We start from the raw sequence: 15,661 nt of genomic DNA, 5'->3' as shown, positions 1-15,661 counted from the left end.
GAGCCTGAAGCGTGGAGAGATAAGCTAGAGGAGGGTGGGGGTGGGGAGAAAGTAGCATAGAGTACAATGGGTGAGTGGGGGAGGGGATGAAGGTGATAGGTCAGGGAGGAGAGGGTGGAGTGGATAGGTGGAAAAGGAGATAGGCAGGTAGGACAAGTCCGGACAAGTCATGGGGACAGTGCTGAGCTGGAAGTTTGGAACTAGGGTGAGGTGGGGGAAGGGGAAATGAGGAAGCTGTTGAAGTCCACATTGATGCCCTGGGGTTGAAGTATTCCGAGGCGGAAGATGAAACGTTCTTCCTCCAGGCGTCGGGGGATGAGGGAGCGGCGGTGAAGGAGGCCCAGGACCTCCATGTCCTCGGCAGAGTGGGAGGGGGAGTTGAAATATTGGGCCACGGGGCGGTTTGGTTGATTGGTGCGGGTGTCTGTCCATTTTCCAGTCTGCAGTCAAGAATTCTTCGAAAAGTATCCCACCAAGACCCATTACCCTACATTTCCCCCGACTAATGCATCTAACCTATACATCCCAGAACACTATGGACAATTTAACATGGTCAATTCATCTAACCTGCACATCTTCAGACCGTGGGAGGAAATTGGAGCAGCCAGAGGAAACCTAAGCAAACACGCGGAGAATGTGCAAACTCCACACAGACTGTCACCCAAGGCTGGAATCAAACCTGGGTTCCTGGCACTGTAAACAGCAGTGCTAACCACTGAGCCATCCTGCTGCCTGTATAAACTGGATTTTTAAATGAATCAGAAGTTTTTGATCTAAATTTGATTTAATCACTCTGCTGATAACCCCAAGAGAAAGCTCTTGAAGACCAGCTATAAGCAGTTGACATTTAGCTTGCTGGCCTCTGTTATGGGGGCACTAATCTTGACTTTCATTAAGGATTACTGTTGAGACAGAGCAGAAACAGGGCAACTGGATTATGGAAATCATCACTTAATGAACTGAGGACAGGACAGTGAACAGGAATAGAGGGTTGCATCATCAACTATGACACAGAGTATTAAATGTTTCTGCATAGTAAACACCACGCTGATTGTAGACATCAATGTAACTCTCTTCCATAACCCAAGGATAAAAGCAATGAAGGGGCATCTTTAATGAAAACGTGATGACAGATCCAATTATTTGCCAACTGTGGAAAGGCAGTGATATCGTGCATATGTCACTGGACTTCTAATCTAGGAGCCCAGGCTAATGTTCTAAAGTCATGTGTTTGAATCCCACAATGGCATATGGTGAGATTTGAATATAGTAAAATCTGGTATTAAAAGCTAGTTAAAATGGAACCATGTAACCACTACAATTGCCACAAACAAACTCATCCAATTCTATGTCCTTTAGCTAATACCTGATATCCTTTAAAGGAAGAAATTGCTGCCCTTACCTGGTCTGATCAAATGTAACTCTAGACCCACAGCAATAAAGATGATTCTCAACTATCCTCTGAAAAAATGTAGTAGACAGCCAATCAGTTCAAGGGTAACTAGGGATGAGCAACAAATACTAGCCTTACCAGCTTCACTCACATCCCAAACAAGAACAAAAAAATATTGAGTACATACTTTCAATGTCATTATATTGCTTCGCTCTAAATTAAGTGATTGGTTCCAGTGACCTCTTCACAATTGCTTACTTTTACATCTAAAGTCAACCCTGCCAGATATGGTTTGACCGATATGGAGTTTTAGTCAAATCTAGTCATGAACATCAGTGATTTTAAAAATCAACATGTAGGACATGGCAGTGACTTTAAAGTTTGTTTGCTGTTGTCATCAACATTTACCTGAAAATCCTCAGCTTTTATACACAAGCGAAGAAGGTCTGAACAAAATGAGTATTGCAAACAAAATATGTAAGAGTTGATGCATTGACACCAGTTTGCTCTGCTGCTTGAATGGCCTATTAAGGCAAAAGGAATCTTCAGTCAGGTAGAAAGAGACAAACTCAAGTCTGAAACTGATCAGACCGACACTGCTGACACTCCTGGGGACAGTTCCTGAAACTGCAGCTGTTTTCTGTGTCTTGTGATTAGCTTTAAGGTTAGCAACTTTGCTTGATTTTGAGCTTTAAAAAGGAATCAAGAATCAAGATGTATCAGGATGTCCCAGACAGCAGGAGTTTCTTGAAGTCCATTGAGAAGAAAGTGGGAAATTCCATGGGGGGGAATGGACAAAGAGGAACCCATGAGGTTATTGCTAAGGCTTGCAATCTCATGTCCTAGAGTGCCCTTCACTCACTGGTAGCACTCTCATTCATGAGTCAGGAGATTAGGGGTTCTTGCCTTGCTCCATGCTGATACTTCAGTGCTGATGCAGTACTGCATAACTGGAACTACAGCCTTTTCAATGAGTTATTAAACTATCAGCCCTCTCAAGAGGACATAAAAAGATCCCACAGTATTGTTTAAAACAAAAAGAGTTTAGGAATTTTCCTGGGGTCCTGGTGAAGTATTTATTTCTCTACCGTCATCACAAAGAAGCTCTCTGGGTAGTCATGAAATGGAGATGCAGGTGTTGGACTAGGGTGTACAAAGTTAAAAATCACACAACACCAGGTTATAGTCCAACAGGTTTAATTGGAAGCACTAGCTTTCGGAGCGCTGCTCCTTCATCAAGTGGTTGTGTGCAATTGCAGGGAGTCTCTTCAGAGCTGTACATCTGATCAGTATTAAATGTTTGATAGATATTTGAAAGGATGACAGTGTTTTGTAACTGATTTCTTTGTAGAACTGTCGTAGCACATGTTTTTGACAATCTTTCAATAGTTATATGCAAATGATGTTCCCCAGTTTGGTCTTGATATCAGAAAATTGCACTCATTACTATTTGGCTCTATTAACCATTAGATCTTGTGAGAAAAGTTATTTTTAAACTAACAAACTCATTTTGTTTCTGTTTTTATGATCACCTCCATATGAGTTATTATATATTTGAAATGATCATGACAAAAAAAAAAGCTGATTACTATTCTGTGATCAATTAACACGGAGCAATCTTTCAGGCTATTGATTTCAACGAACTTAAGAGACATAGGGCATAATTTGAAAGCCAAGAATGGAATAATGCAGTCACTACGGATGTGAACCATCATTTTGTGACTTACAGTGAGAGCTGCCATGTTAGATGGTGACTGACACACCATCCCACTACCAAGATCATTCAAGCTAACTCACACAAACAGCTCACTAAGAGCTGGCAGGTAGCGATTTGAAGAGTTTCTCCATCCATTGCACACCTCAACATCAGTGTCCTGGGTCACCAGAAACCTGTGGCTACTCAGAAGCCAACAGGAGGAGTCAAAACCTCCTCAGGAGATCCAGCTACAATAAAGTGTTTGTTTTCTTCTTGTCACAGGGTGAGGGCCACAGTGAAAGGACTGGTTCAAACACAAGGCCAGAGCTTTCTGAGGCCTCTCCCTTGTCTCCAACTGCCCCAAGATTAACTCTCAATCCAGAAGGCAGGTTGCCCTGGTTTCCCATTTGTGTCACCAGTGCCTTCATAGAATCCCTACAGTGTGAAAGCAGGTCATTGAGCCTATCGAATCCACACTGACCCTCCAAAGAGCATCCCACCCAGACCCACTCCCTCCCATATCTCTGTAACCCTGCATTTCCTTTGGCTAATCCACTTAACGTACTTATTCCTGGACACAATGGACAATTTAGCCTGGCCAATCCACCTAACCTGTACATCTTTAGACTGTGGAAGGAAACCAAAGCACCCAGAGAAAACCCATGGAGACACATGGAGAATGTGCAAACATCACCCATCCCTTCTTGCCTGGGACTTAGTCAAGAGTGGAGAAAGGGGAAAGTATGTCACCAATTCTCTTTCATCTAATTATTTACTATCTCATCACATCTTTTGCCATTTTCAAGAATGGGAAAATGTCAACATGAGATTCCCCCATGGATAGAATTTAGACGCTGAATGATACTGGTGTGAGTACTGTGAAAAAAAAAGTCACCAACCATGATCTCCTAATTGGCAAAAATGAATTTCAAAAAAAGATAGTAAATGAACTGTGTTATACATTCATTTGGATTCAATCCCTTGTGTGAAGTCAAAGCAGTGAGGGTGGAGGAAGATATGCCTTGTTAAGGATCTGAATGTACCATAATTAATGTTTCTGCCTGGATCAGAAAACTCGTGATAACTTATTTAAATCTTAACATAATTCCACTTCTCAAGCAAGATCAAAGTTGTATTGGTTTATTCCTTATTGGAATATCTCTGTTATTAGGGCTTCTTATGCCAGGCCTTGAAATAGTGGCATTTCCCTGATTTCACTTACCATCTGGGTGCTCTGTGAGTGACTGCAGATGTGCCCATACGTGGATTCTGTTTTGACTCCACAAATGATTAAGCACAGGCAACTATCTTGTGCAAGTGAGCCCAAGTGAAACATCCCATAGTTGAATTACAACCTTACAACCGCTAAAGGTAAGTCTTAGTGTTTGAAACCATATGCTCGTTCTTAAAACAATGCTCTTCAAAATGGAATGGATCTGCAAGTTTGACATTTCCAAAGGGAGTAATAGCCTCAGCATGTTGTTGAGGCAGGTTCATGTGTCAAGGAGGCACAGGAAATCTGGATCATATTCTGGTTTGTATTTGTTCTCCTTTAAGCTGCGTAAATGGCAGCCAAGGTATCCAAAAACAAAGGGTTGCTTGAAAACACAAGGGTAATCACACCTCGTCCCTAACACTTAATCCCATAATAATTAATGATCTGCATTTTGTAAATGAAAGATAATTGAGAATAGACAGGCAGTCAATGGATTTGAGTGGTACATTTGGAGCCATTGGCTGTCAAATGGGATACTCTCACATCTTAAGAGGTTCATGGGTTAATTCCCAGTCGAGAGGCTTCTACACAAAATCTAGGATGGCTCTTCAGTTCAGATTTGAACGAATGCTGCACTGCCAGAGATGCCATTTCTTAAGTTAAAAAGTTTAAGCAAAAATCTTGTCTTCCTACTCAGGTGGACAAAATAGATCCCCTGGCACAGTCATTAGACCTGGGCCAATATTTATTTTGTAATTAACATCAGAGAGGGCAGATTATCTCCTCATTTAACACATTGCTGTGTGTAGGTGCTTGCTGTCCACTAATTGGCTGCTGCATTTTCTACATACAACAGTAACCACCTTCAAAATTACTTTATTGGTTGTAAATTATGGGACATGTTAAGGTTGTGAAAGGCTCTGTATAAATTCTGTTCTTTATTTGAAAATAAAATATTCTTATGTAGCCTTCTAAACATAATCTTTGACTTTGAGCTATACCAACACAGGTCTGAAGCTCTGGTAATGGGAACAATTAGAGAATATCATATAAAAAACGTATAACCACAATGAAACATCTCTGTGTGGATACCAATAAATTTAGTGACATTACACACAGTTACTGCAGAATTACAACAGCTCTCTCCTAAAAGCATTTTTTCAACAGACCTTAGAAAGTAAATCTAAAAAGAAATCAACTTTCTAATGACAGTTTTTGGTGATATATGCTGTGTTAAAGGTGTGGATCACATCTTGTCAGACAGGGACTTTCAGGAATTTTACCTGTCAGATTTCTCTCAAAGACCACCATATAGAAAGCAATGTAAATGGTACCACAGGATTAGTTTTTCATTAAAAAGTTTAAAAAAGAATTTGCAAGACTCAAGCAGACAACAGTGCTCCATTATTACTACCTCTACTTTAGCTTTGTGTTTAACAACCAAGATAAGCAAAGAAGGCAAAATGTTATACTTTACCCAAATTTAAGTACGATTTTGGATAAGATCATTTTTGTTACTGATTATCAGATTAGGTTCTTCACTGTTGCTAAGCTACTTGCATCTTAATGAGAATAGTTTTGGATCTGCCTGGCTGATGCACCTCGATTATATAAATATGTAAATCACTAGCAAAATGCTTAAGTGCAAGAAAACTGATCCTATCATTGAAAACACTGTAAATTCTAAAATTCTACACATAGTCATGATAGAAGTGTCAATGTTTTGCTTTGAAGGTAAACTGAAAACTCAAGTTCAAATATTGCTTCTGCTATTTAAATAAATATCATCCCTTGTAGTCAAGAACTTACAAACATCATTCAGGCTCAAATATAGACATGCGATCATGCACACACATACACAAAGCATCCTTTCATGCCATACTAGTTAGTCTGCATGGGAAACTTGTCCAAAAACTGAAAACTCATGACAAACACATCAGGCCTAATATTGTGATCTAGCAGCACATGACAAAAGTAAGCTCAGTTGCTGAACATAGGAATGTTCTGAACATTGTGACCATCTTTAATCACTTTAAACTCCCTGATGTTGTTTGTGTCTTTCTATCTTCTTCCCAGTATGCTTTGAGGGGATGGATTTCCACAGAGTGGATGGAAGTTCCCTGATCTGAAATATGCACAGGACCCATCTAAGACAGCATATCCTTCAGGAAATGAAATACAATGGAGAGGGGGTTAATAAACTGACATTAATGCATTAAAATTCAATACTTGTCCCTTCAGGGATTTCCAGCAATGAAAGCTATATGTGATCATGCACACCACTCAAGATTTTAAAAGTACATCAAAGTTACATGGTCAGCACAGCACAGAAACATGCTTTTTGGCCCAACTGGGCTGTGCTGTGGTTGATGTTCCATACAACCATCTTCCCACCTTATTTTATTTAACCCTATCAGTAGGAGCTTCAATTCCTTTTTTCTGATATGGTGCTTTCCATCTTCCCTTTAAATCCATCTGCACTATCCATCTCAACTATTCCTTGTGTTGGCAAGTTGTGCAATCTTATCATCAGATGTTGAAATTGTCCAGAACTTCAAATTTTGTGCAATGCATCCCGAATTTGTACAAATAAGGTTTCACAGGCTTAACCCTGGTTAGATGAGAGAAATTTTTCGCAAGCTGTTTAAGTCAATAGTCAAAATTACCCAGCATAAAGATAACTTTCATTCATACAATGTTCCTCATATAAAAAAAATATGGTTTTTACATGGTTTTACATGGTTCCAGGAGGTACACAATGCTGGACTCCCTCAATAGTTCACTAAAATGTTAGCCCAAAATTATATGCCGAAGTCCTGAAGTGCAGCTTGAGTCCCCTTTCTTGTTTTTGTTTCTGATTTACAGTTTGTGTGGATTTTATTTAATATTTAACTCACTGCCACATCGCTTCTGGGTATGTACACCTTGAAGAAGTTCTGCCCCTCTCTACTATCAGTTCTGACGAAGGGTCACTGGACTTGAAACATTAATTCTGATTTCTCTTCTCAGATGCTGCCAGACCTGCTGGCTTTTTTTTAAGAAACTTCTATTTTTGTGTTTGAGACCCCTTCCTTTTTATTTTAGGTTCAGTCATAGGATGTTGATGGATCTGGCTAGGCCAGCATTTATTGTCCAACCCTAATTGCATGAGGGCAGTTAAAAGTCAACTATCTTGCTGTGGATCTGGAGGCTCACTAGGCCAGACTGAATAAGGATGGCAGATTTCCTTCCGTGAAGGACATTCGTGAACTAGATGTTTTTTGCCAACATCGTTAGATCTTTAACACTAGATTCTTTATTCAATTCAAATTCCACCATCTGCCATGGCAGAATATTAGTTAAGTTTCTGAGTTAACAATCTAGCAATAATACTACTAGGCCACTGCATCCCCACAAGTCATAGGCGAGAATGCTGTCATTTGGTCAAGGCTAACAAGTAATTGTCTCAAAATGAAGGGCCAGCACTGGGCCCTCAGAGCAAAAAAGATGAGCTTGAAACTCAGATGGTTCATGCTCATATGTTCCAAGAACAAACAGAAAAACTGGACCTGTCTATTCTAATTTGATTCCCGGTTTCTTCCCTGTATCCTTTTACATTGATTTTCAAATTCTCTTTTCAATTGCATTATAGTCTTTGCTTTAAAGGCTGCTCTGGTAAAAAAAAATTCCATTATCCAATTACCCTCTTAAAAAAAATGTCCAACTTCCTCAATTAGTTCCCCTAGCAATACTCCTCAATCTACACCTTCTTGTTATCAACTTGCTAGCAAGTGAAAGGGTCAGTTTGAATTTTGAAAATGTCTCCTTCTCTGTTCTTGTGGAAAGATACCAAACGTTTTAACTGTTCTTCATAACTACAACCTCACAATTTGGTATCATGCTAGAAAATCTTCACTTTATCCTTTCTATGATTCTATATATCTTTCTTGTCTTCAGATAGCCTGAATTACATGTAATTTTCCAAATGTAGCCAAGCAACAATTGTTCAAATTCCAATCTGCATACAGAACTCAGACTCCCATCTGCTTGCTGACTGTACTTCCACCTTTAAAGGGCTATCCATAGGTATCCGTGACTCTCTTCATTCTTCCACTGAAGGATTTTACTGCCTTAAAAACTCAACAAATAGGCAACTGCTTGGCTCCAGAAATGTACATCTGCTAAATAAATAAATAATCTTGCAATTAGGTTTTATTTAAAGATTTCACTTCATATTCTCTCTCAAAATGTACTATTCAATTTATACACATTTTATACACCGAGGTGCAACTGGTATTCATATGGCCTTTCTGTTGACCTCTTTACACCTCCTGAATCTGCTGCTCACACGTCCATTCATTTAACATCGCTAGTACAGAATTTGATACCATTTTTCTATTTTCAACTCTTCTATACTAATCTCCTGCAATGTTGTAAATGGTAAGCCCAGATCAATTATAAAACTGGAATGATCCAGTGCAGAAAAAGGCCTATTCTGTCTGGGACACACCAGATACAGGAGCAGTTACAGTGGAAGAGATATTTGAACCAGGGCATGCCGACACAATTCCATCCTCAACTTCTAATCATATATTCTGTTCTTATTTTTAAATTAATGGAAAGATTTACACAGCATTTGTTCACATCATATATGAGGATGTTTCTGGTGTGTGGCTCATTTGTGGTGTGCGCGGTCATTTGTGAGCACAGTGTTTCTTTATTATTTATTGGGTTGTGGGTGTCACTGACCAGCATTTAATGCCTATTCCAAATCGCTCTTAGAAGTGTGCCACTTTTTTGAACTGCTGCATCTTCTGGGGTAGTAAGAACACCCATAGTGTTGTTAGGAAGGGAGTTTGAGGACTTTGATTCAGGAATGGTGAAATATATATATTAGTGCCAAGGCAGGATGACATGCAACTGGGAAGGAACTTGTAGGTGTTGTTGTTTTGTATCTGAAGCTCCTGACCTTCTGGATGGCAGAGTGTGCAAGTTTGGAAGGTGTTGTTGAAGGAGCTTTGATGAATTATTGCAGGGCACCTTGTAGGTGGTATATATTGCAGCCACTGTCCATCTGTGTTGATGGTGAAGGGGGTGAATGCTAAAAATGGTCGGATGGGTCAACAGTCAAACAGGCTGCTTTGTCTTGGATGGCGTCAAGCTTCTCAAGTGTTGCTGGAGCTGCACTCATTCAAGTGGAGAATATTCCATCACATTCCTGACTTGTGCCTAGGGGAGAGTTTGGGGAGTCAGCATATAAAAGCCAAGAGTCCACGGAACTGGCAAATAGCCAGAGAACCCAATTCCTCCCACTCTGTTTTAACCTTCACAGATTATGCACAGCTCTTAGGAAGGCTTGTCCAATATATGTTGCACATAATGGATGCATCTCGACGAATGATTGTAATTATTTTTAAAAATCTTGAAACTAAGGGATAACGTTCAAAACTTAAACCAAATACAATAAGCAACACATCATAACGCACAGAACAGGACCGAGCGTCGCAATAGTGTCCATTATTCCAAGCTGCCTTTATCCTCATCTGGCAGTTTTACAGAAACAGAATTCAGGACCGTTTCTCAGTTTCTGTCCTGATCTCGAGGCTACTGCAATTCCTCATCAGGTGTCACATCATTTCTCCGGGAATTAGTTGAAAAATGAGTACAGATCTAATCACAAGAAAGCAAAATCACCGGGAAATACCCGGGAAATGATGTGCGGCTGGGATTTTAATAAAACGAGAAATGGCGCCTCTCCCCTCAATGTAATTACTACACTGACAGAACTGACAGCAGAAATGCTACAAGTCCAGTGACAGGGCATTTCCATTACTTCATTGTATTTATTATAGGCCAGTCATCATAATGAAGGTGTCCTTCGACACCACCAATAGCATCATCGCACAAAAGAGGGGCGCTGGGGGCTCACTGATATTCAACATATTAAATAGATTCATTCCCGCTGAAATTGCAGAGCATTACACACCAGGTTCTGGTAAGAAACTGCACGCTGCGTTTTTGCAAGAAAGGAGACGGTTCAAAATGAGAAGGGGGACATTTCAAAATGAGTCATTACAAATTTCTTTCTGCGTTCCTGGCATCCTATTCTGGTGGGACCCTGTCCCAGATCAGATTTAGTCCCGCCAGACCATGCATCACTATCACTGTCCCCATACTTTGGTAAGAAAGCTCCTGTCCCAGAACAATTGCCCAACACTTGTGCACTGCCATCAGTACCTTTCTCCCACCGCTCACAAACTGCATACAATTAATGGACTGAAATATGAAACGGCGACAGACGTTATTTAAACTCAGCTGCCTGTTTGACCAGGAATGCAATGCAAGCACGGAGAAGCCTCGCGCATTGTGCCTTATATATTCATACAGTTTCTTTGCAATCACACAAATGATTAAATACTGGGTTTGGCAGACATACACATTTCAAATGTACCGGCTGGAACATTTGTATTCATCATTTATACATAATAACACTGTAATCTGGAAGCCAAGCATCCACTCAGAATCAATGAACCTAGAGAGAAACATAATCCCTGTCCAATGATTAAACACTCCTTACCTGAACCGAGGGGAATCTTTCACACACTCTTCAAAATCCACTGTCATTTTGATGGTCTCTTTCTCTCTAGTTTGGCATTCACCCTTCATTTAGTCTGCTCATCGCCTGGTCTGAGAAACCGAACGCGAGGATGTGCCTGCGACCGGACTTGATTTAGTCCAAAATGGTAGGAATGGTGTGCAGTGAACCCCGGAGCCAACGATCCATTCTCCTGCTCTCTCTCTGTATGCTCGGGGACAAGAGGAGCTGCAAGCCCGACGCCCTGCCTCTGGGAGCTGTCAATCAGCTGATGGCCAAGACACGCCCGGCGGCTCTGTGACGGCTATGGGGGCGGCCATCTTTGATAAAGGCGCGGGGGCGTCGTTGGCCGATCAGTGAAAATAGACGTACGTATATATTTTTAAAATATATATATATCCTGGATCAAGTAAAAGAGGCGAAATGGAATGAATAGGGAAACATGCAGGATGAAATAATTGGAGACAAAGAATTAGATGATCTACGATGGCCAAAAGATGTGCATAGGTGGATGTCAGTCTGCTTCCGTGTACAAATCCTTCCCAGTTACAGAGAAGAAGAATTAAAATAAAACCGATTTGAAAGTATGGCGTGGCTTATTATTCAATGTCCCGAAAGTTAAACTGTCCCTCGTTTCCACTCTGTTTGCCGGACTGGAGCCACTGCAACTGTCCTTCTCCTCCTCTCCTCCACCTCCTCCATCCCTCCCCAAAGAAGACCAAAATCAGCTATAGATGCATAGATATTAAATGATAGTAAGATGAACAGCAGGGCTATTTAGAGAACAATAACGGATTTACAGAGGGGATCAGGGGCATGAATCTGGTATTAACTGTACAGTTTGCACCTATCTTTACCAAAGCAAAAGACACGAAGGCCATGGTGAAAGGTAAGAACAGGCTTTAGAAGGATTTGATATAGATATGGCGATGGTATTGAATAGATTGTCGGAACTTAAAAATTGATAAGATGACAGGACCAAATGAGAGTGAAAATTGTGATGGCAGTTATCATCACTTTGTAGTCTTCTTTACACCTAAGGACGGCTCTAAAGGACTGAAAAATTGCAAATGTTACACCCTTGTTCAAAAAAGGCCCACGGGCCAATCAATTTAACTTTGGTGATGGGAAATTCTAGAAACAATAATTCAGGACAAAATTAAGTCTGTGGTCAAATTCTGGTTAATTGGGGAATCAGAACTGATTTGTTAAGGGAAAGTAATACATGATTATCTTGCTGGACATTTAGAAGAGGTAACAGAGAGGGGTGATCAAGGCAATGCTATTGATGTGTACATGGATTTTCAGAAGGCATTTGATATAGTGTCACACAACAGTCTTGCAAGCAAAGTTAGAGTTCATGAAATTTTTAAAAAGATGCAACAAGGATACAAAATTGGCTGAGTGACAGAAACAGAGAGTATTGGTCAATGCATATTTATTGACCCAGAAAAATGTTTACATTGGAGTTCTCCAGGAATTAACATTGGGATCATTGCTGTTCCTGATATATATTAATGGCCTTGACCTTGGTGCACAGGGCACAATTTCAAAATTTGTAGACGGTATGAAACTTGGAAGCTTTGTAAACTCTGAAAAGACTATAGCAAAACTTCAAAAGGATGTAGACAAGTGGTAGATAAAGTTTAATACAGAGAAATGTGAAGTGATTCATCTTGAAAAGAGGAATATGGAGGGACAATATAAGCTAAAGGTACAGCCCTAAAGGGGGCCCATCAGCACATGATGTTTATGTACATAGGTCATTGAGGGTGATATGATAGATTGTGAGAACAATGAGTATGACATTGTCCACTTTATTAATAGGGACGGAGCATAACACAAGGAATTTATGTTAAACCTGGATTAAATACTAGTTCAGCCTTAGTGTTCAGTTCTAGATGCTGCTCTTTAAAGAAGATGTGAAGGTACTTAAGTGAGTGTAGAGCAGATTAATGGGAATAGTTCCAGGGATGTGGAACCTTAGTTCCAAAAATGGATTGGAAATGTTGGGAATATTTTCCTTGAATAAGAAAGAAAAGGCAGGCGACTGGATAGAGGTATTAAAATTCATGTGGTTCTTGGCAGAGTAAATGTTTTCATGTATGAACGATTTGAGACAAGGGGGCACAGAGTTCAAACAACTGTCAAATTAAGCCATGCGGACACGCAACGAATGGCTTAGAATCTGGAAGCATCGCGGTGGTGACAGGATAAGGAAAAACGTGCAACTGAACAGGACAAAAACAGTCCATTCAGGGAAACAGCGCTGTCACAATGGCCAGAATGATCTCTTACCGCATTGTAACCTCTGACCTTCGCGCAAACCTACGCCCTATCTCCTGCATTTTTTCTCATTAGCTCAGAGTCCATGACAGCATCAGATCGGCGTCACCTTTCGAGAAGGACCCCGAATGTGCTCTATCTCTCTCATTCAGGGACAAATCAGGGCTGTGTTAAAATGAGCCTGCCTTGTTTTTCCATTAACCTTCAAGACATCTGGCGTAACATGGATTAATTATACATTCAGTATAAAATCTTAAATATGTGCTTCAATATTTCAGTGGGACCCGTGGTGCGTCTGTGATTTTGTTTTTTCTGTCAGGCCCTTGTTTGGCTGGGCTTTAGGGTCCTGGAGCCTCCAGTCGCGTTCGGACGCTGAGGGAAGGACGATTGTTCCCGGGATCGGAGCACCCAATGGCGGCGAAGGCGCGGTATTTAATCTTTTTTCAGTACTGTGGCACTCGGTACAGGTGGGTACAATCTCCCATTTTCACACGGACACCTTTAGACAGTGATTCTTTCTTCCCCAGGTGTAAATGCAGCTCCGGTCACATGGAGTGGGAAAGGGCTGTCTCCGATTGACCCCGGCTGCTGTCATGACCCCAGTGTTTTTAGTTTTAGGAAAGAACCCATCGATTCCTTGATGGTTTAAGATACAAAAACACACACCTGCAGGAACGCAGCAGGTCTGGAAGCATATCTGCGGGGAGAAAAACAGAATTAAGTTTTGAGTCTGATATGACTTCTTCAAAAGTCAAAAAGTGTAGTGCTGGAAAAGTACATCCGTTCAGGCAGCATCCAAAGGGCAGGAGAGTCGACGTTTCGAGCATGAGCTCTTCATCAGGACCGGCTATGCTTTTCCAGTACCACACTTTTTGACTGATCTCCAGCAGCTACAGTCCTCACTTTCTCCGAGATGACTTCTTCAAAACCCTAATGGTTTGTCCAGTGGCCCCAGTCTGCTGTCTCTCTGGTGGACCTCGGCCAAGGAGGACCAGATGCCTTGGTTTCCACTCACACGTGGAAAAGTAGCGAGTTGCGTGAGGTGTCAGGGGTTCCTGTCACTGATATTATCATAAGTCAGTGGCTTTAGAACTGGAGAGAAATCAATGCATTTGAACTTTATGATATGGAGTTCAGTCTATGTTGACAATCACCTGATGAAGGAGCGTTGCTCCGAAAGCTAGTGTGCTTCCAATTAAACCTGTTGGACTATAACCTGGTGTTGTGTGATTTTTAACTATGTTGACAAATGCATTGATTAGACTCAGGCAAACAGGCCAAAATAACATTTCAAGTAATCAACAAATAGTCTTGATAGTAGTTTATTGTGATGTGGCACATCAGAGTTAGTAAAATTCCAGAGACTTATCAATCAACTCAGGAGATCCTGAAATATACCTTGAAAGATTCTCAATATGCCCTTTATGTGACAATGCTAGACCAAATGTTGACAGTGAATGAATATTTATCACAAGATGCAAGTATATTTGCAAACAAAGAAATATTCTTAGTTGTGTACATTATTGTTTGTTGTATTCTTGCATCCAATGATTTTCATTGTCATAAGGTCCTTTAGATGAGTTGGAAAATCCCTTGGCTATATGTCACAAGGGGTGGGTTTTCTTTAAAGTTACTATAAAAGCTGCAATGAGTTTGTTTTAATGTAGAATTAGAATTAGCTTTATTGTCACGTACTCAAATCAGTACAATGAAATGTTTTTAACGTCACCACTTACAGTACCATCTTGGGTACAAAGGTACCTGTGTACAGCTTCTTCAGTTACAAGATTACAGTGTAACGATGTCACCAACACACAGCGCCACATTAGGTACAGGGTACCTTGGCACAATCCTTAGTTACAGAATAGAGAAATGAGGAAAAAAAAAGTTATGGTATAACCGTAGATCAAAAAAAAATGCAAAGTTTAAAAAGACAAACATCACAATCTCTCTCCTAGGGCTGTTCGCAGCACAGTGAGCCTCCATGTGATCTGACCACTGGCTGCCATCACTCTTCTGCACTGGTCCTCTGGTCTGGGCTGCTAGTTGCTGGTGACCGTGCTTTAGGTGTCCAAGGCTGAGTGTCTGAGAAGACAGAAGAGAAGAAGAAAAACATAGAGGGAGAAAAAGAGAGGAAAGAATGGGCAGAGCGGATGAGCTGTGGCTGGAATGTCCTACATCGCTGCCTTCTTATAGAAATGATCAAGATGGCAGCAGATTAGGATGCTCAAGCTGGAGCTTGTTTGCTCCACCTGTTCTTTTCTTTTCGAATGTCAGTACAACTTAGTACTTTATTGAACCATGTAAAGTGACCTCTAATATAAACACTCTGTTTATACAGATACTATATTTCATTCTTTACAGTGGAGTAATGAAATCGCCTTCAGATCAACCAATTTTTGGAGTTCAGAATTATTTGGAGGTATGTGACTCGGTAAGGTTATGACAATAAAAAGCCTTTCTGCACTAAATTAAGGATGCTTTGCATTAACCTGT

At 40.7% G+C, this 15,661-nt stretch overlaps 2 protein-coding genes across 5 annotated transcripts in view; one reads left to right on the top strand and one right to left on the bottom strand.

Moving 5' to 3' along the window:
• The window catches only part of acap3b (ArfGAP with coiled-coil, ankyrin repeat and PH domains 3b), a 310,483-nt gene extending 298,985 nt beyond the window's left edge, over positions 1-11,498 (bottom strand). The window contains exon 1 of one of the 2 annotated variants that reach the window (XM_043675828.1): positions 10,862-11,498. In XM_043675828.1, coding sequence (XP_043531763.1) covers positions 10,862-10,950 — 89 coding nt within the window. In that variant the 5' untranslated portion in view covers positions 10,951-11,498. The remainder of the gene's footprint in view (positions 1-10,861) is intronic. The other variant, XM_043675827.1, reaches the window with a different exon arrangement.
• A 1,765-nt stretch (positions 11,499-13,263) lies between these two features.
• Positions 13,264-15,661, top strand: part of pusl1 (pseudouridine synthase like 1) — an 88,563-nt gene continuing 86,165 nt past the window's right edge. The window contains exons 1-2 of one of the 3 annotated variants that reach the window (XM_043675830.1): positions 13,264-13,632; positions 15,530-15,599. In XM_043675830.1, the coding sequence (XP_043531765.1) occupies positions 13,577-13,632; positions 15,530-15,599 (126 nt within the window). In that variant the 5' untranslated portion in view covers positions 13,264-13,576. The remainder of the gene's footprint in view (positions 13,633-15,529; positions 15,600-15,661) is intronic. The other 2 variants (XM_043675832.1, XM_043675831.1) reach the window with 2 other exon arrangements.

Source organism: Chiloscyllium plagiosum, chromosome 34 (assembly GCF_004010195.1).
Source record: "Chiloscyllium plagiosum isolate BGI_BamShark_2017 chromosome 34, ASM401019v2, whole genome shotgun sequence".
Taxonomy (NCBI): Eukaryota; Metazoa; Chordata; class Chondrichthyes; order Orectolobiformes; family Hemiscylliidae; genus Chiloscyllium; species Chiloscyllium plagiosum.
This window is presented reverse-complemented; position numbering and strand designations above follow the sequence as displayed.